Here is a 15,399-nt window from a genome sequence, read left to right on the forward strand (position 1 = left end):
TGTCAACTAAAGCTTGTTTTGGCTGCATACAGCCTGCTTATTGTCAACTCAGTGGGCCCACATTTAGAATTGTGATACAGCACAAGGCCAGAGGCCATGGCAGGAACATTTGTTTTGTGCAATCAGCATCAGTGCCAGTATGCAAAAGAAAGTTTTCTTACTTTTTTTTTTTTTTTTTTTACATATTACAGTATATAACCTTACATAATACCACTCAGCAGTAGTTACCTTTAGTGTGCTGCTCCATCATTTTGATTTGTGGTTATTAACACAGTCAGCACACAGAGACACCGGCCTCCTCCACTTCCCCTCTTCTTCGACCGCGTCTCTTTGTCTGTCTCCCGGACTTGTTTAGTGCCTCCCAGAGATTAAAGCTTTTCCTGCTTTAAACAGGTGTCACTGAGCCAGGCAGACCTCCGAGAGACAAACAGCGTTATATCAGTTGGCCCATCTGCGACTTGCAGACTCCAGACAATCCCATTGCTCATCAGTAACCACTGCAGGTTATTGAATTACACCATCTTGATTTTAAAGGGCAATCCTGTTTTCTGTAAGCAGTGGACACACCAAGCTGGCTCAGAGCTCCAGCACTGATCAAGAGTCATCGTGTTATTCCGTCTACTGCTAATTGCTTCAGGTATCTTACAGCAGTAATGTGAATGGATAGGTACATACCCTCAGTACAGTACACTGTAGCCACTCTGTTCAGACTCATCAAGGCAGAGATGAGAGGAGAGAACTTTTGAGGTCATTGTTAACTAGCAATTTTAACTACTAGTTGCACATGTGGGCCCAGTGTTCTCAGGTCTGGTCAAGACAGGCAGTGGAATCTGGAGGAGGGGCTGATAAGGTAGATTACAGGAACAAGGTGTGAAACACTCCATGTTCAGACAGGATACATGGAGACTTTTTCCGAAGAGGCAGTCCTTTTAGACAAGTCACATTTTCTCCTTTTTTTTCATTTCATTTTGAGCAGTTTATTCATGTGCTTTTAGTTTGAAGAAGCACTGTCTGTTTGACATGTGGCATAGTTTTTTTTTTCTTGCATTACTCTCGCTGCCCTCAGTCCATTTGTGTGAAATGGCTGTTGAGCTCATAGCCTCTTATTAATGGAGCAGATAATAAATACAGACCAGTAGGGCTAGTATCCCCTCACTCAATATGGCAGCCATCTCTAAATCATGTCTGGCTGTATAAAGCAATCTTGTTAATAAGCCAGCCGGTCTAATATCTTTCATTTTGTATGCAAAGCAAGACAAGGGTCACTGGGGTTAGCTTCTGTGGTGTGTAAACAAAGTAATCAGATGGCCCATACTAACAAAAAAATGTCTGTCCCCAGGTGTTTATAATAGTAACATCTACATCATCTTTGTGGCCGCATTTTAAATTAAACTCATTGCTTTATCATTACAGTGCTCCTTTCTTTTTTGGTTCTTTTTACCACCATGTGCTCTTCTGATCTGTTATTGTTCGTTCTGAAGCCCAAATACAAAAGGACATCTTTAAAATTGGATTCCCTTATTTTTGTAGTTCAAGTGCATATAGGCTGGAGAGGTCTCAGGTATGTTGTGTGGGAGGTGAGCCTCATCAGACATTCATGAAGAGGCAGACAGACATTATCAATCTCTCCTCTCTCTCAGTGGTTAATATGTTAGGGTGTGGGGGTAGACTCCATTCTGATCACAGCTGAAATTTGCATCCCTAAGTAAATAAGTAAATAAATCAAGTGCAAGCAGTGAATGTGCTAATCAACTGGGACATGGCAGTGAGCTTGGTGCCGGGAAACTTTGCTCATGTAATATTCAGTGCTGGTGGGTTAAAGGGCAGCCCAGAGTTATTGGTTTCAGCCCGATTGCCCCCTTTAATCAATGTTGGCTGCATCCCTTTAATAAAATTATTAGCTCAGCAGTATCTTGCGCTATCATTTTATCTCTTCTGCGCTCTAAATTGCAGCCTGTGTTGGGCCTCTCAGATGCTCGGGGCATGGCCAGCTCCCGAAAGCTCAGCTCCCATTTATTATTTCAGAGGCGGAGGACGGCTGGAGTGTTTGAAACCAGGCTGAGCGTAGAGGTTATTGGATGCAAGATCTAAACACAGCTGCAGTGAAGTCCCAACCCAGCTTATGTATTTTGGGCTCATAGAAAATACTGACTTTTATTGCTCTCGTTAGAGTTCATACTCCTCTATTTCAATAATGCACATGTATGATATTCCTCTCATATGTGCACAACTTGAAGAGGGTGATGATACTGTAAAGAATTGCCTTTTTTTAGATGCAGTTTTCCCTTTTTCCTCCAGTTATGTAAATTTACAATGTGCTGATGGGTGGCTTCTCAGTGTCTAATTATCTCACACGGAATCTATTTGATCCATTAAGTTAGTCTGTTTCTCCTTTTTTCTGACTGCAAGTTAATTAAAAACGGATGTAGGATTTGCAGAATATAAGATTAGGGGTGTTGTTTGGAAGGTGAAGATAAAAGATGGTACCTTCCTGATATGGCAGGAAGATGAATCATGGACGGCTTATTAGTGCTTGTCTCAGGTATTGTGTTTAAGTACCTAATCTAGTGTAATGAGCATGGTGTCATTTTTCCAATTATATCTCAGACTTTTGTCTCTCACCCAACACACCATACATTTGATGTTCTTCTTTTGAAGTTCCTTTACATATTGCCCCTTTCATATTTTCTGTATCTGATCTATTCTTGATAGGCGTAGTAATATTTTGGAAAGTACTGACATTTATGTTTCCAGCATTGGCATGGTAAATGATGAGTTGTGTGTGCTTATATACAGTACATGTGTATATGTTTACGTAAAATCCCAAATACAACAATAACCTCTTATCTCACCTAATTTGTGTCTCTGCAGGCCTGGATGCGATGAACGCCTCATGTAGGCATCAGCATGGACAGCTGTGAGTCTCCCGTGGTTTCTGGGACAGACGATGGGCTCGGCTCCTCCCAGCAGCAGCAACCACCACAGCCCTGGAACGATCACTCTAGCTCACAGGTCCCTTGCACCAACAAGGCCCCTTCCCTGGACCCTCTGTCTCTCTCTGCTCCCTTCCCTTCTCAATCCCAAAACCCTGGTGCACCTCATGAAGGGGTGAGAGAACTACAGTCCCAGCAGCAGCAGCCAAAACAGACATCACCCCAAACCCGCAGTGATAGTTCTGCCACAGGGCAGCTGCATTCCAGAGGAGAGGGTCTTGAGGAAGAAGAGCAAGAGGGAGTGAGCTGTGGAGAAGAAGAAGAATCTGAGGACTTAGATGAAATGGAGATTGACAGCTGTTTCCCAAGTCTTCAACCCTTTCCCGGGGTGCCAATAGCTTCAGGGGGAGGGGGCATGCCCACTCTTTTACGACATCAGCCCACACGACAGCAGGGAGCACCTGAGAGTGGGAGTGAGGAAGGAGAGGAGGAAGAGGAAGAGGAGAGCAGTGATGTGGAGAACCTGGCTGGAGAGATAGTCTACCAGCCAGATGGCTCAGCCTACATCGTAGAGAGCCTCAGTCAGTTGATCCAAAGTGGTGGGGGCATGGTACCCGGCCTGCTTCCCACAAACTCTCTTACCAGTGGGGGAAAACCAGGGGAACCTGCTGGGACTTCATCCTCGGTCTACCCTCAGATCATCAACACGTTCCACATAGCCTCGTCCTTTGGGAAGTGGTTTGGCAATTCAGACCAAGGTTTCCCCAATACCTCAACTATGGCAGGCCTCAGCCCTGTCCTGCACAGTTTCCGTGTCTTTGATGTGCGGCACAAAAGCAACAAGGATTACCTGAACAGCGATGGGTCTGCCAAGAAGTCCTGTGTATCCAAAGATGTTCCCAACAACGTGGATTTCTCCAAATTTGATGGGCTAGCCCTGTATGGCAAGGGCAAGCCCATTCTCATGTGTTTTCTCTGCAAGCTGTCCTTTGGCTATGCGCGTTCCTTTGCCACCCATGCCGTCCATGATCACCGCATGACACTGTGTGAGGACGAGCGGCGGCTGCTAGGGGACAAGCATGCATCTGCCATCATCCAGGGCATTGGGAAGGACAAAGAGCCCCTCATCAGTTTCCTGGAACCAAAAAATAAGAGCACTCCTCTGCCACCTACCCTGCTCCCCATTAACTCTGGCCAGAGCTTCTATGGCACATTTAGTGGTGTCCATCTGGAGCCTGGAAGCAGCAGCGGGGGCAGCGAGACCCTCCTGAACAAAGACTCTGACTCTGGCCTCCAGCAGCAGCAGCAACAACAAACCCCGCTAAGCTCAGTCCTCTCTCTTGGGGGGCTGAGCATTCCCAAAGCATCCACTCTTACCTCATCCCCAGGCTCTGCCAAAGACTCCAGTGCCCTGCCCAAACAGGGAGGGAGAATAGAGGAGCCTGTTGGGAAAGAGTTGGCATGCAAGGGTGGTGATGGGGACACAGAGGGACATGAAAGCAAGGCTCGCCTATCTAGCCAGATGGGGGGCTCAGAAGAAGAAGATGAACTGTTGTTAGGGGAGGAGGAAGACGAGGTGGAGGCAGAAAGCACTGCAGTGGCCTGTGGTGGTAACAGTAGCAGCGGCGGGGGTGAAGCGGGGGAACCAGCTGTCTCAAACCAAAGCATTTCCAAATCTCCTTTATTAATGCCTAGTAGCGCTCTCCAGCCTTCTGCCTGCACCTCTGCAGTCAGTTCCACACTCAACAGCAAAGCCCCTGCTTCCACTTCTTCCTCTGTCAAGGAAGAGGGTTCAGCTGCAGATGGTGGGGGGAGGACCTCAGAGCTCCCTCTGAGCTTTAACTGCCAGGGGCCCACTGTTCCCATGGCAATGGCGGCAGCTGCCGTCAGAAGGAGCGAGGATGACACTGCTGGCACTTCCTCCTCACCTCTGTCCTCCAATGCTGCTGCTGATGAAAGTGCCAATCGAGATAGTGCCACAGCTCCAGAACCAAATGATTGCCCAGCAGAGGGAGAGGAGGAAAATGGAGCCCTTCTGCACCATCACCACATGCACCACCATCATCATCACCTCCACCCTTCATCTCATGGCCACCCGCACCCTCTCCCAGGGGGCTCCTGTGACATAACAGGGATGGGCGAGTGTTCACAGAACCATGGGCCTGGTGGCAATGGAGGAAGTGGGGTAGAATGCCCTAAATGTGACACTGTTCTGGGTTCCTCACGCTCCTTGGGTGGTCACATGACCATGATGCATTCACGCAACTCGTGCAAGACACTGAAGTGTCCCAAATGCAACTGGCATTACAAGTACCAGCAGACGTTGGAGGCCCACATGAAAGAGAAGCATCCAGACTCTGGTGGCTCCTGTGTGTACTGCAGCAGTGGTCAGAGCCACCCTCGTCTGGCTCGTGGAGAAAGCTATACCTGTGGATACAAGCCCTTCCGGTGTGAGGTGTGTAGCAAGAAAAATGTGCAGCAGTTTTTTTTTTTTTTTTGCAGTTTAAGTTGTTTTGTGTTCTTGATTTGTTGAGCCATTTAAGATTGTTTAAGATATACACTCATATTTAAAAGTGATGTCCATCACTTTATTGCAGCTTAAGAAAAAATGTTCTGTTTCTTCCAGGTGTGTAACTACTCAACCACCACAAAGGGCAACTTAAGCATCCACATGCAGTCGGACAAGCACCTGAACAACATGCAGACACTGCAGAATGGAGGCTCTATTGGCTCTGCTCAGGAGCAGGTGTTTGGACATACCCCAGGAGGAGTGGTGGCTGTCCCCTCAGTGACCCAGGCCAGTAGCCATCACCCGCCCCACCACCATCCCACACAGTCCTCCACCCATATGGCCGGACCGTGTGGGGCCCCCTCTCCGACCAAGCCGAAGAGCAAACCTACTTGGCGGTGTGAGGTATGTGACTACGAGACCAATGTGGCACGGAACCTACGTATCCACATGACCAGTGAGAAGCACATGCACAACATGATGCTGCTCCAGCAGAATGTGACTCAGATGCAGCATGGCCGACTTGGATTGGGAGCCATGCCTTCACCTTCTGAGGCTGAGCTCTACCAATATTACCTGACCCAGAACATGAGCCTTCCACCAGGCCTCAAGATAGACCCAGCGGGAGCTGAAGCCCAGTTCCTAATGGGAAGCTTTCACCTGGATCCCAACATGGCTGCCCTGGCCCCTGCACTTGGTGAGCCCAATTTTCCCTCTCTTGCTTTCAGAAATGTCCCCACTTTTTAGTTTTGTCAGCTGCCATTTTTCTTGTGTCCTTAGGTATGCCTGCCCCAGTGAACTTGACATTCTCTCATTTTACAAGAAGAGTGTCACTGAAACATAAAGAGGGAGAGGTGAAAGAAAAATTATCCATTAGAGACAAGTTTACAAGGGGGGCTTACCATGCACCCTCTCTATATTTTCTTACTGATAGTGTGTATTACAGCGCATGTAGTAGTCTTCATGACAGTAGGGTTAGTGCTCTGTATATTAATCAGATATCCATAGTAAAACCTTCTAGTGCACATGAGCATTCTACCCATCAGTGTCATCAACAAATGTATAGCCATAAATGTGTCTAGTAGCATGCAGAGGCCTGAAGGCAATTTGTTTTTTCCTCTCATACAGTCCTTACAGTCCATACAGTCCTTACAGTCCATACAGGACATCTAAGTGACTCTGTATTGATTTAATTTTGACAGAATTTTTGAAGTTCACTTTGTGATACCCAATTTTGCTCCCAAAAGGTGAGTTAGAGGGCCAAATCACTGTTTTCTCTTCTCTCTGCCCTCCCCCTCAGGCAGCAAACCTCAGCCTTTTTATATCATTATTCCCAAACTGCCGCTGCTGAACTTCACCACTGGAGTTCTCCATTTTTTCTAACGTTGTAATTGCAGCTATAAATTTAATCTTGGTCAAAGAAGGGAGGTTAGAGGGCTCAGCATGGGTAATTCAGCAGCATAGCAGAGTGTTTGGCGTGCCAGTTACAACCCCACAGTTTGTACAGACTTGTCTCAAACTGTCACCAGTTCAAAGACACAGACAAGAATTGATTGCTGTGACTAATTCTTTTTTCCCTCTTCTGCCATCTGGTTCATTTTCCAGTGAGGTGAGTTGTAATAAGCATGTTACAAGGGAGGTAATGATTACACAGTCTGGACCCATAAACTACAGTGGTGTCATCCTCTGTCACACTTAAAGGAACGCTTAAAGTCATCATACACAAACACTGTGGTATTAACTCTATAGTATGATACATAAGGCTCAGTAAATCTCTTGAGAGAATCTGCCATCACAAGGAGATCTCAGGCCAAGGAGCTAAAGTGAGAGGTTCTCTTTAATGCTTTCACAGTGGATTTTTGACTTTTGAGTGTATTGCCAACCAGATAGATAACAAATGTTGACCTCACATGATCTCAGCCTTCTGGTAATCCTCGTTCCCAAGACTCAGCTACTGTAGTGAAAGAAAGATATGAGATGGAGTGCAAGAGAGGAGGGAGATGTGATTTGTGCCGGAATTTGTTGTCCGCCATACACAGTGAAACTGCACAAAAGACAAGTCAGATAGCTATTCCTATTTTTGTGTAAGAAGTTTTTAAGATTCACCTAGCACTGGCAATCTATGTTTGTATAAATGTGGTCATGGGTTGGCATAAATACCTTCACAATATTATGGTTTCAGTACAAAAGAACCTGAAAATATGCAAAGCCACAAATCAGTCTTGGGCTAATGGTCTACAGCTAGAATTTGGGGAGGGACAGGATCCAGGTCTGTGGTAAATCACTGAATCTGCGCAGTAATGCAGCATGAGAGCCAGGTAGAAATGAGAGATGTAAGGTGCAGGAAAGGACAGGACCAGGATAGTGAATGGGTGTGTGTGTGCATCTGTGTGTTTGTAAGAGAGAGAGTGTAAGGAGCTATGACTGGGGGAGCTGGGTCTGTGAGTGATTTCAGAGGGCTTCTCAAAGGTCTCCCTCTCCTGGCTATAAAAACTCAGGTAATGGAGAAAAGTCCAAGAGCAGCCTGCATACTGCAGCAATAAATAAAAAGGAGCTGCTGGAATTAATTTAGTGTAAAGCCAGGCAGGGTCAAGCCTGCATGCTCAGTCTGGGCAGTGAAAGATTAAAGATCAGCAAGCAAAGGCAAAAACTCCGGCTGTTTTTACCTCATTTTTTTCGTATTCTTTCATTTAAAGTCCGCCTTCCCAGACTGTATAGACAATAGTTCTGTGGCTGGCGTCATAGGATATGTGCTTTCTCTGTTTTTTCCCCCCCGTCTAGCATTTAGACTCAGTACCAAGCAGAATTAATCTGTTAGGTGTCCATATTGATTTAGAGGCAATCTGGAGAGAAAAACGCACAAGAATCCAACCAGAGAAGTGGAATTTTTTATATTATTATTCAGTAAACAAGGGCGATGGATTTGATTTACAGTAATGCGTGCTTGGGAACTCCTTACTTCTTCAGTAATGATAAAATAAGTTGCTTTTTCTGCCGAGCTCATGGCCTCTGGAGTTGATTTACAGACAGGCCATGAACGTGCACCAGCCCAAACAGTGTGATGTGTATGTTCATTCTCTGGCAGTGTGCAAGGTTTTGGTCCCTATGGAAAAGCCCAGGCTTTCTTCTTTTCTGCCTCAAAGCAAAGATGGCTATAGGCCCATAAATACATACATGCACATTATCCTCCATGCAATATCATGCCGACAGACAGAACATGGTTTTTCAAAATTGACCAGCCTTACTTTACCCGAGATACAATAATGAGAGGGGCACAAATTTTAATGAACTCCTTTGGAAAAAATAATCAGCTCAAAATAATAAAATAATGATGTGCACGTCCTGAAGTAAATTACTGAGAGATTAAGTGTTCTTTGAAAACTTAACTATAATGTAGACTGTAAGCTTTGAATGTGTCTAACACATTGAAAAATGTACATTTGCAACTATCTGAATACATTTCTTTAGCCTTATCCTCTTTTCCTTTGTCTGTCTCTGTGTTCCCTGCTCATTCTAGTAGGTGGGGAGATTCCTATGGACGTGCGGCTGGGCGGTGGGCAGTTGGTGTCCGAAGAACTGATGACCCTGGGAGAAAGTCTATCACAAACCAGTGATCCCTCCCTCAAGCTCTTTCAGTGCGCTGTGTGCAACCGCTTCACAACTGATAACCTGGATGTGCTTGGCATGCATATGGGAGCTGAACGCAGCCTACCGGAGGAGGAGTGGCGCGCTGTGGTGGGCGACTCTCACCAGTGCAAGTTGTGCCACTACACCACTCAGCTCAAGGCCAACTTCCAGCTGCACTGCAAGACAGACAAGCATGTGCAAAAGTACCAGCTTGTGGCCCACATTAAAGAAGGGGGCAAAGGCAATGAATGGCGCCTGAAGTGTGTGGCCATAGGTAATCCAGTGCACCTGAAGTGCAACGCCTGCGACTACTACACTAACAGCCTGGAGAAGCTGAGAATGCATACTGTCAATTCCCGCCATGAGGCTAGCCTCAAACTCTACAAGGTTAGTGGTCCTCAAACTCCTTTATCACACCCACCACTCAATCTTGTCCTTGACACTGTATCACAATTTTCATATCATTACTGAATAAACACATAACTGGGGAGAAAGCGTATGAACATTGGCAGGATGACAGCAGCAGGGACATTTATAACTCAAAGTATGGCCTTTTCTTGTCATACAGTGGCCAACCTTCAGTATGCTAATGGTGTCTATATTATTGCACTATTTGAGGTGTTATAATACAGCCAGGAGAAGTAATATGTTTGTGTCATATTTGGGAGTGTTTATGATCAAACTGAAATTTGGGTTTTTACACAAATGGCAAAATTTGTCCTTAATCGTCTCCCTGCTAACATGATACTCCTCCACAAAACACAGTAAATGCTCTAGTGCTGCCCACACCATTATACTAGCTGCTCTCCCAAGGCATGAATGATAGCTTTGTTGTGTAACTGTTGCCTTCCCTGTAGTCATATAGAAACAGGGCCACACTGCTGCCATGAGAAGAACATGGCAGGTGAAGCTGGTTTGGAGGCTTAGTGGTGAATCACTTGGAGACGAATGAAGAAGTGTGAGGAGACAGAGGTTTGGTGCTAATACTCCTCGGAGCGGGAAAGGCTGAATTGTTCTCGACAGCCGTATTGATTTTTGCTGGACTTGGAGCTTCACCTTCTCCTCTAATCATTCCATAATAGCCAATGGATGAACACTCTCAGAACAAATGGCCATAAATCTAACAGGCCTGATTCCACTTAGGTACCTATCCTGTGTGTCTGCGGCTTTGGCCACTCTGCGCTTAACCCAAACTGGCATAGCTGTGCATGCACACACACGTGCAACACACACAACAAAACACATACAAACACTGACAACACATACTTCCTAAGTGAACACTATATACAGACCAAGAGAATCTAACATACAACACCTCATTGTGCATCTCCTAGTAGATGTTGTCTTTATATTTATTATAAGTCCACTCCATTAGTCTTTTACGCTTAAAGAGTAAACAAGGACAACTATTTGAACAGTTCTATTGCTTGACACATTTGTGTTGGAGTATTAGTATATTATAGCATGGCTTCTTTTGGAAAGGAGTTTTTAAATGGCATGTGAAAAATGTGCTGCTCCAAGCATGGCGTTTTCATCACATTCAAAAACTAAGGTGAAGTGGTCCCTCTCAAAAAGGCTGTCTGTTGAAAATCAGCCAGGATTATGAATGGTTCCTTAGATCCACTGGCATGGCAGACACGTTTCCTGTCCTCAGTGCATTTGTGCTGAAATACCAACAAAAGAGAAAAATCGCAAGGACCACGGAAATTTTTTATTTAATTATCAAAACACACAAATTCAAATATGTATCATAACCTTTAAATGCTTTGAGTTGTGAGGCAGCAAAAAGACATAGCAAGAAATCCCTGTGTTTTCCCAGCCCATGGTCATCCGCTCGTGGCCTTAGCTGCTGGACTTACTGGCCCACATTCCAATGACAGTCTCACATTAGACCAAAAATAGACAGGCACTGGCATACTCTCTCTCTTCCTTACACCTTTGAAAAGAGAGACTTGTTTTGTTTCACAAGATAGGGCACAGTTTATATTGCATTATCTTTATGCTTTCCACTTTGCTGTGAGCCCAAAAGGCAAAAGAGAAACATATATTTTTTTTCAGATGTGTCTCTTTTTCCGCTTAAGTATTTAAGAAAGAAGAGACATATGTCATACTGCTGCTCAGGCTGTGGGGGATTAAATATGTACAACACATCCAGGCATGATCATTTTTTATGACTTAAGCCTCTTAAGATGGCTCCATATTTCTTAAAACCAATTGATCTTCCGAGTAAGAGTGTGTGCGTTTGTCCAGAAATTACCTGCACTCTCAACCCAGGAATACTGCAGTCCTCAAAAGCTCTCCTCATCCCTAGACTCCCGACAATCCCGACACTACTCAAAAACAGAGATGTTTGCAAGTTGACAAGAATTATTACAATATTTTATGACTCACAAATGTGATTAGTGGACAACAAGTACATGGTTGTGAGGCCTCTTGGCAGCACTGGTTCCCCACTTGACAATGTCAGAGTCTTCGTACTTCACTGGATTTACTGTCCTGGTAGAGATACTGACAGGCAGAAAGCCACAGTGGCCCACAAGCCTGCAAACCCAACTTGGTATATTATGTAAGGACGAAAAAGGAAAATCACCATTCATTTATTCCTCCCCAAAGAAATCTGATGCAAATAGCACCATTTTTAACCTTTTTGGGGAGAAAATAAATCATCAAGTCAGCATAAACAGGCTGTAAGATGTGGGAGATGCTTGGGACACTTCACCCAAATCAAACTGGTTTGCATTAAACAGGCCCTTTGTGTGCACAGCTCCATATAAATTGGAGCCTGTAATTACTGGAATTAAAAAGGAAGGTTTAAACTGAGGGCTAAGCTGGATGGGATAATTTGAGAGTCTGTGGTATGCGGCCCATATTAGGGCTTTCTAAAAATATCACCCCCACCACCCCATGTATTGGAATGTTCCAAAAGACCACAGAAAGATCCAGCAAGTCATCCTGACCGCATGGACCACCACACAGTGGGGGGTGATGCTGTCTTCCCCTGTGCTCAGTTGAGAGTTACCCATTCCGAGCACGGTGTGTTCTGCCAACACACCCCTGCACTCTAAGGCTAACTTTCACCGTCTCTTTTTCTCATGGATCATTGGGTTTTTAGATACTCTGACGATAGCATGATGGTCACCCATCCTGACCTAGAGTGGTCACCTCTAAACACAAACAGATGGATTTTTTTGCAGTGCAGATAATCCAAACCTTAGTTTGTGTATTATATGTTTTTTGAATATATAGCTCTCCCCTGAGACTCTCTTCATCTTGAACAAACCCAGCTTCAGTTCTCATTTTACACTCATCCACATACATAATATGTGAATATGATAGCTCTTATACCACCAACAGTAGGCCTCAGGGCTTGGCTATGTGCTAGTGTGGAGGTGAGATGAGTGGAACTAATCCAGCTCTCAGGCCTTGGCTGCTCTGGCCAGACAGAATGGGTGGGGCCTCACCAGGCCCAGCCACAGGCCTCAGCTTCCAGTCAGGGGTTGTGGGAAAGGGGAGGAGCATGGGGGGGTTAGCTGGCTACCTTCCTTGTCTCGGGGGCCGGTGCAATTGGCGGTAATTGAGATTGATTGGATGTTATTTTTCCTCTTGCAAATGTAGTCCATTAGCTTGGCACATGCATAATCAGTTTAGAGCGCAGTTAGCCGAATGTAATCATGTTCCTCGGTGTCTGCTAGCACAAAATCCACTCCAGATGCCGCTTGGCTATGGAAAGAAAGGGAGAAAGTGCCGTCACTATCAGATGGGGAATCTTTAACCAAGAAAGTCCTGTCACCCCTCCCTCTGTCCTGGTCCCGCTCTATTGAGCACACACATAGCTGCACAAACTTTTCACCCATCTCTCTCTCTCTGCTTTACACACGGTCACATTCACTGTCTGTTCCTTACCTGCGAGAACAGCCGTTTTGATCATATGCTCTGCACTTTTAACTGCACTAACATAAGCTCCTTTCATGCGTGCACTGCAACCCTGAACTTTTCTAGACATTACCCAAAGGAGCTGTATATGTGAACACAAATGTCTGACTCAGTTGAACCGAACATTAAACGGACTTTACTCTTTACTGTACTTCCTAGTACAGTGTAATGTCCGATTGAGCCGATGTGTGAATAGAGAAGGTAATTGTCCAGAAAGTTCACAGCGAGTAAGTGGGCCTTTTGATGACGTTTCTATCATGCCTTCTGCTCGCTCTATCCAGGCATCACCCCTCGCCTAAACCAAATGGAATATTTGCAGTAGGTGTGAACGCACCTCACACCGACAATCTCTGGTTGTGTGCTACATGTGTGAAAGACCAACTCTGGACACATATGGATGTCCGGACTTGATTCTGCAGCTATTATCCGATGTTCATAGGTGAAAGCAGCTCTAGTGTTAAGTGGAGCCCATTAACAAACACAATACATCTGTATCTTGGATAGAGTTACTGCTCTTATTTTACCCTTCAGTGCAATCCAAAAGAATCAGTGAGCACTGAGGGAAGAAAATGTCTACACTCTGCAGAGAGCAAATAATCACAATGAAACATAATAGAGGAAAAGAGGCTGTAATGTAAATGAAGGGATTAGTGGTTACATGAAAAGGCATTAAGGTGTTTCACTAATGATCCTACTCAGCAGAAGCACTGGCTTTTCAGACTCAGGAATGCAAGCTGTGATGACCTCTTCCCATTAATGATAATAACTACCAGGATTGACTCCAGTCCGCTTGGACTATACAGTCATAAGTAGTTGGGGTACAACCACAAATAAGTTATGTTTGTTTTCCACCTTGAGAAGAATGTCGCAGTTATGCAATCAGATAAAGTTAAAGTGTAGTCTGGACTCTGGAATCTTGTTGCCCTTTTTTCCCCAGAAAAGGTTGGCATGTTCATGTGTAATTCCTCTCCCGAGTTCCTGAACTTTTCTGGGATGTCCCAGGCATGCTTGATATTTTCTTGGTGGTCCTATTGTGTTGGTAGATGAATGAACCCAAATTGTCACTGTGGCCAGTGTCAAAACAAAAATTACAGCAGGTAATGTGAGATGCCCTCTGGCGAAATGACGTTTAGCGGGCGCCTGGCCTTGCCCACTCACCCACTAGACATTTCTAAGAAGAGGAGGGGTAGAAGGATGGAGAGACAGACAGGAGAGAGGGGATGGGGGGCGACAGGAGGGTTGGAAGGATAGATACTCTGCTAATTATCATGGCTAGCCTATGATTGTTCAGTAATAGTGCTCAGTGGGAAAGGTTGCAGCAGTTCCAGGAAGAGCTGAGCTCTGATTTACTGGTACTACCGCTCTAATAAAGCGCTCGCTGCACATCCTGGGAGACAGCCCATTCTCCCCTTTCACATGCACAAGCGTGTGAATGCACACACAAAGAGACACACACACACACACACACACACACACACACACACACACACACACACACACACACACGCACACACACACAAAGCAATCTTGTATTTTAAAGTGCCAGAAAATGACAACATAGGGCTTGTGAAATGTATTATTTTAATTGCTCATAGAGAACTTTATCTTAATCTTATAACATAATTCTCTACAACTAATGAATGTGATCAAAGGCGTAATATCGCGCTAAGGAAGTATTTAAATTCTGAATGGGCCCTTATAACACCTCCTCAGTCAACACAGTCATAATCCTAAAACCCGGTTACCCTCTTTGTGTCAATAGTTGCCTGCAGAGAGTTGCGTTCTAGTGTCATACCTCAAACCAATCTCAGTTACTTTGAGTGGGGTGGGTGGAATGAGGAAGGAGTGGCATACAACAGAAAATCAGTGTGGATTGGAGAGAGGGGTTGTCAGGCAAATAAGGGGGGTTAGTAGGGCCTAGTGTTTGGCAGTGTGTAAGAATTTCACAACTCTTATAACTCCCACCCCTTGAGAAGGCCAGGGAAAGGGTCGGGCTTTGACCCGTGGCACAGCAGCTGCTGCTGCTGCTGCTGCTGCTGCTGTTGGTGCTGATTGTATGATCAACTGCTCTACTGTGGGTGTTGCTGGGACTCACAGAATGACAGTGAAAGAAGGCAAAGAGGGTGGGGGTGGGTTGGGACAGAAAATTGCTTAGACCAGGGAGACTGGACTTTGCCTAGGTTTATTTATTTTTTTTCCAATGGCTCTTTACCACAGTTGCTAGAGTTAAAAGGGTCCAGTGCATTACAGACCATCCTGTTTCTGTGGTGGACATAGAGATGCATTGTCTGTGTACCATTGTACAGAGCCATAAGATGATAAAGATGTGTCAGCTGAGAGTTGGAAATCCTTGGTCATTTTATTAATGATTGTTTGTTTCGATTTGATTTTCCTTTT

The 15,399-nt window shown here is 45.1% G+C and overlaps 1 protein-coding gene across 1 annotated transcript in view; it reads left to right on the plus strand.

Moving 5' to 3' along the window:
• The window catches only part of zfhx3 (zinc finger homeobox 3), a 140,993-nt gene that overhangs the window by 44,966 nt on the left and 80,628 nt on the right, over window positions 1–15,399 (plus strand). Inside the window, exons 2-4 of the mRNA XM_041042028.1 lie at window positions 2,872–5,388; window positions 5,560–6,139; window positions 8,960–9,456. Of these exons, the coding sequence (XP_040897962.1) occupies window positions 2,908–5,388; window positions 5,560–6,139; window positions 8,960–9,456 (3,558 nt within the window). The 5' untranslated portion in view covers window positions 2,872–2,907. The remainder of the gene's footprint in view (window positions 1–2,871; window positions 5,389–5,559; window positions 6,140–8,959; window positions 9,457–15,399) is intronic.

Source organism: Toxotes jaculatrix, chromosome 1, assembly GCF_017976425.1.
Source record: "Toxotes jaculatrix isolate fToxJac2 chromosome 1, fToxJac2.pri, whole genome shotgun sequence".
Lineage (NCBI taxonomy): Eukaryota > Metazoa > Chordata > Actinopteri > Toxotidae > Toxotes > Toxotes jaculatrix.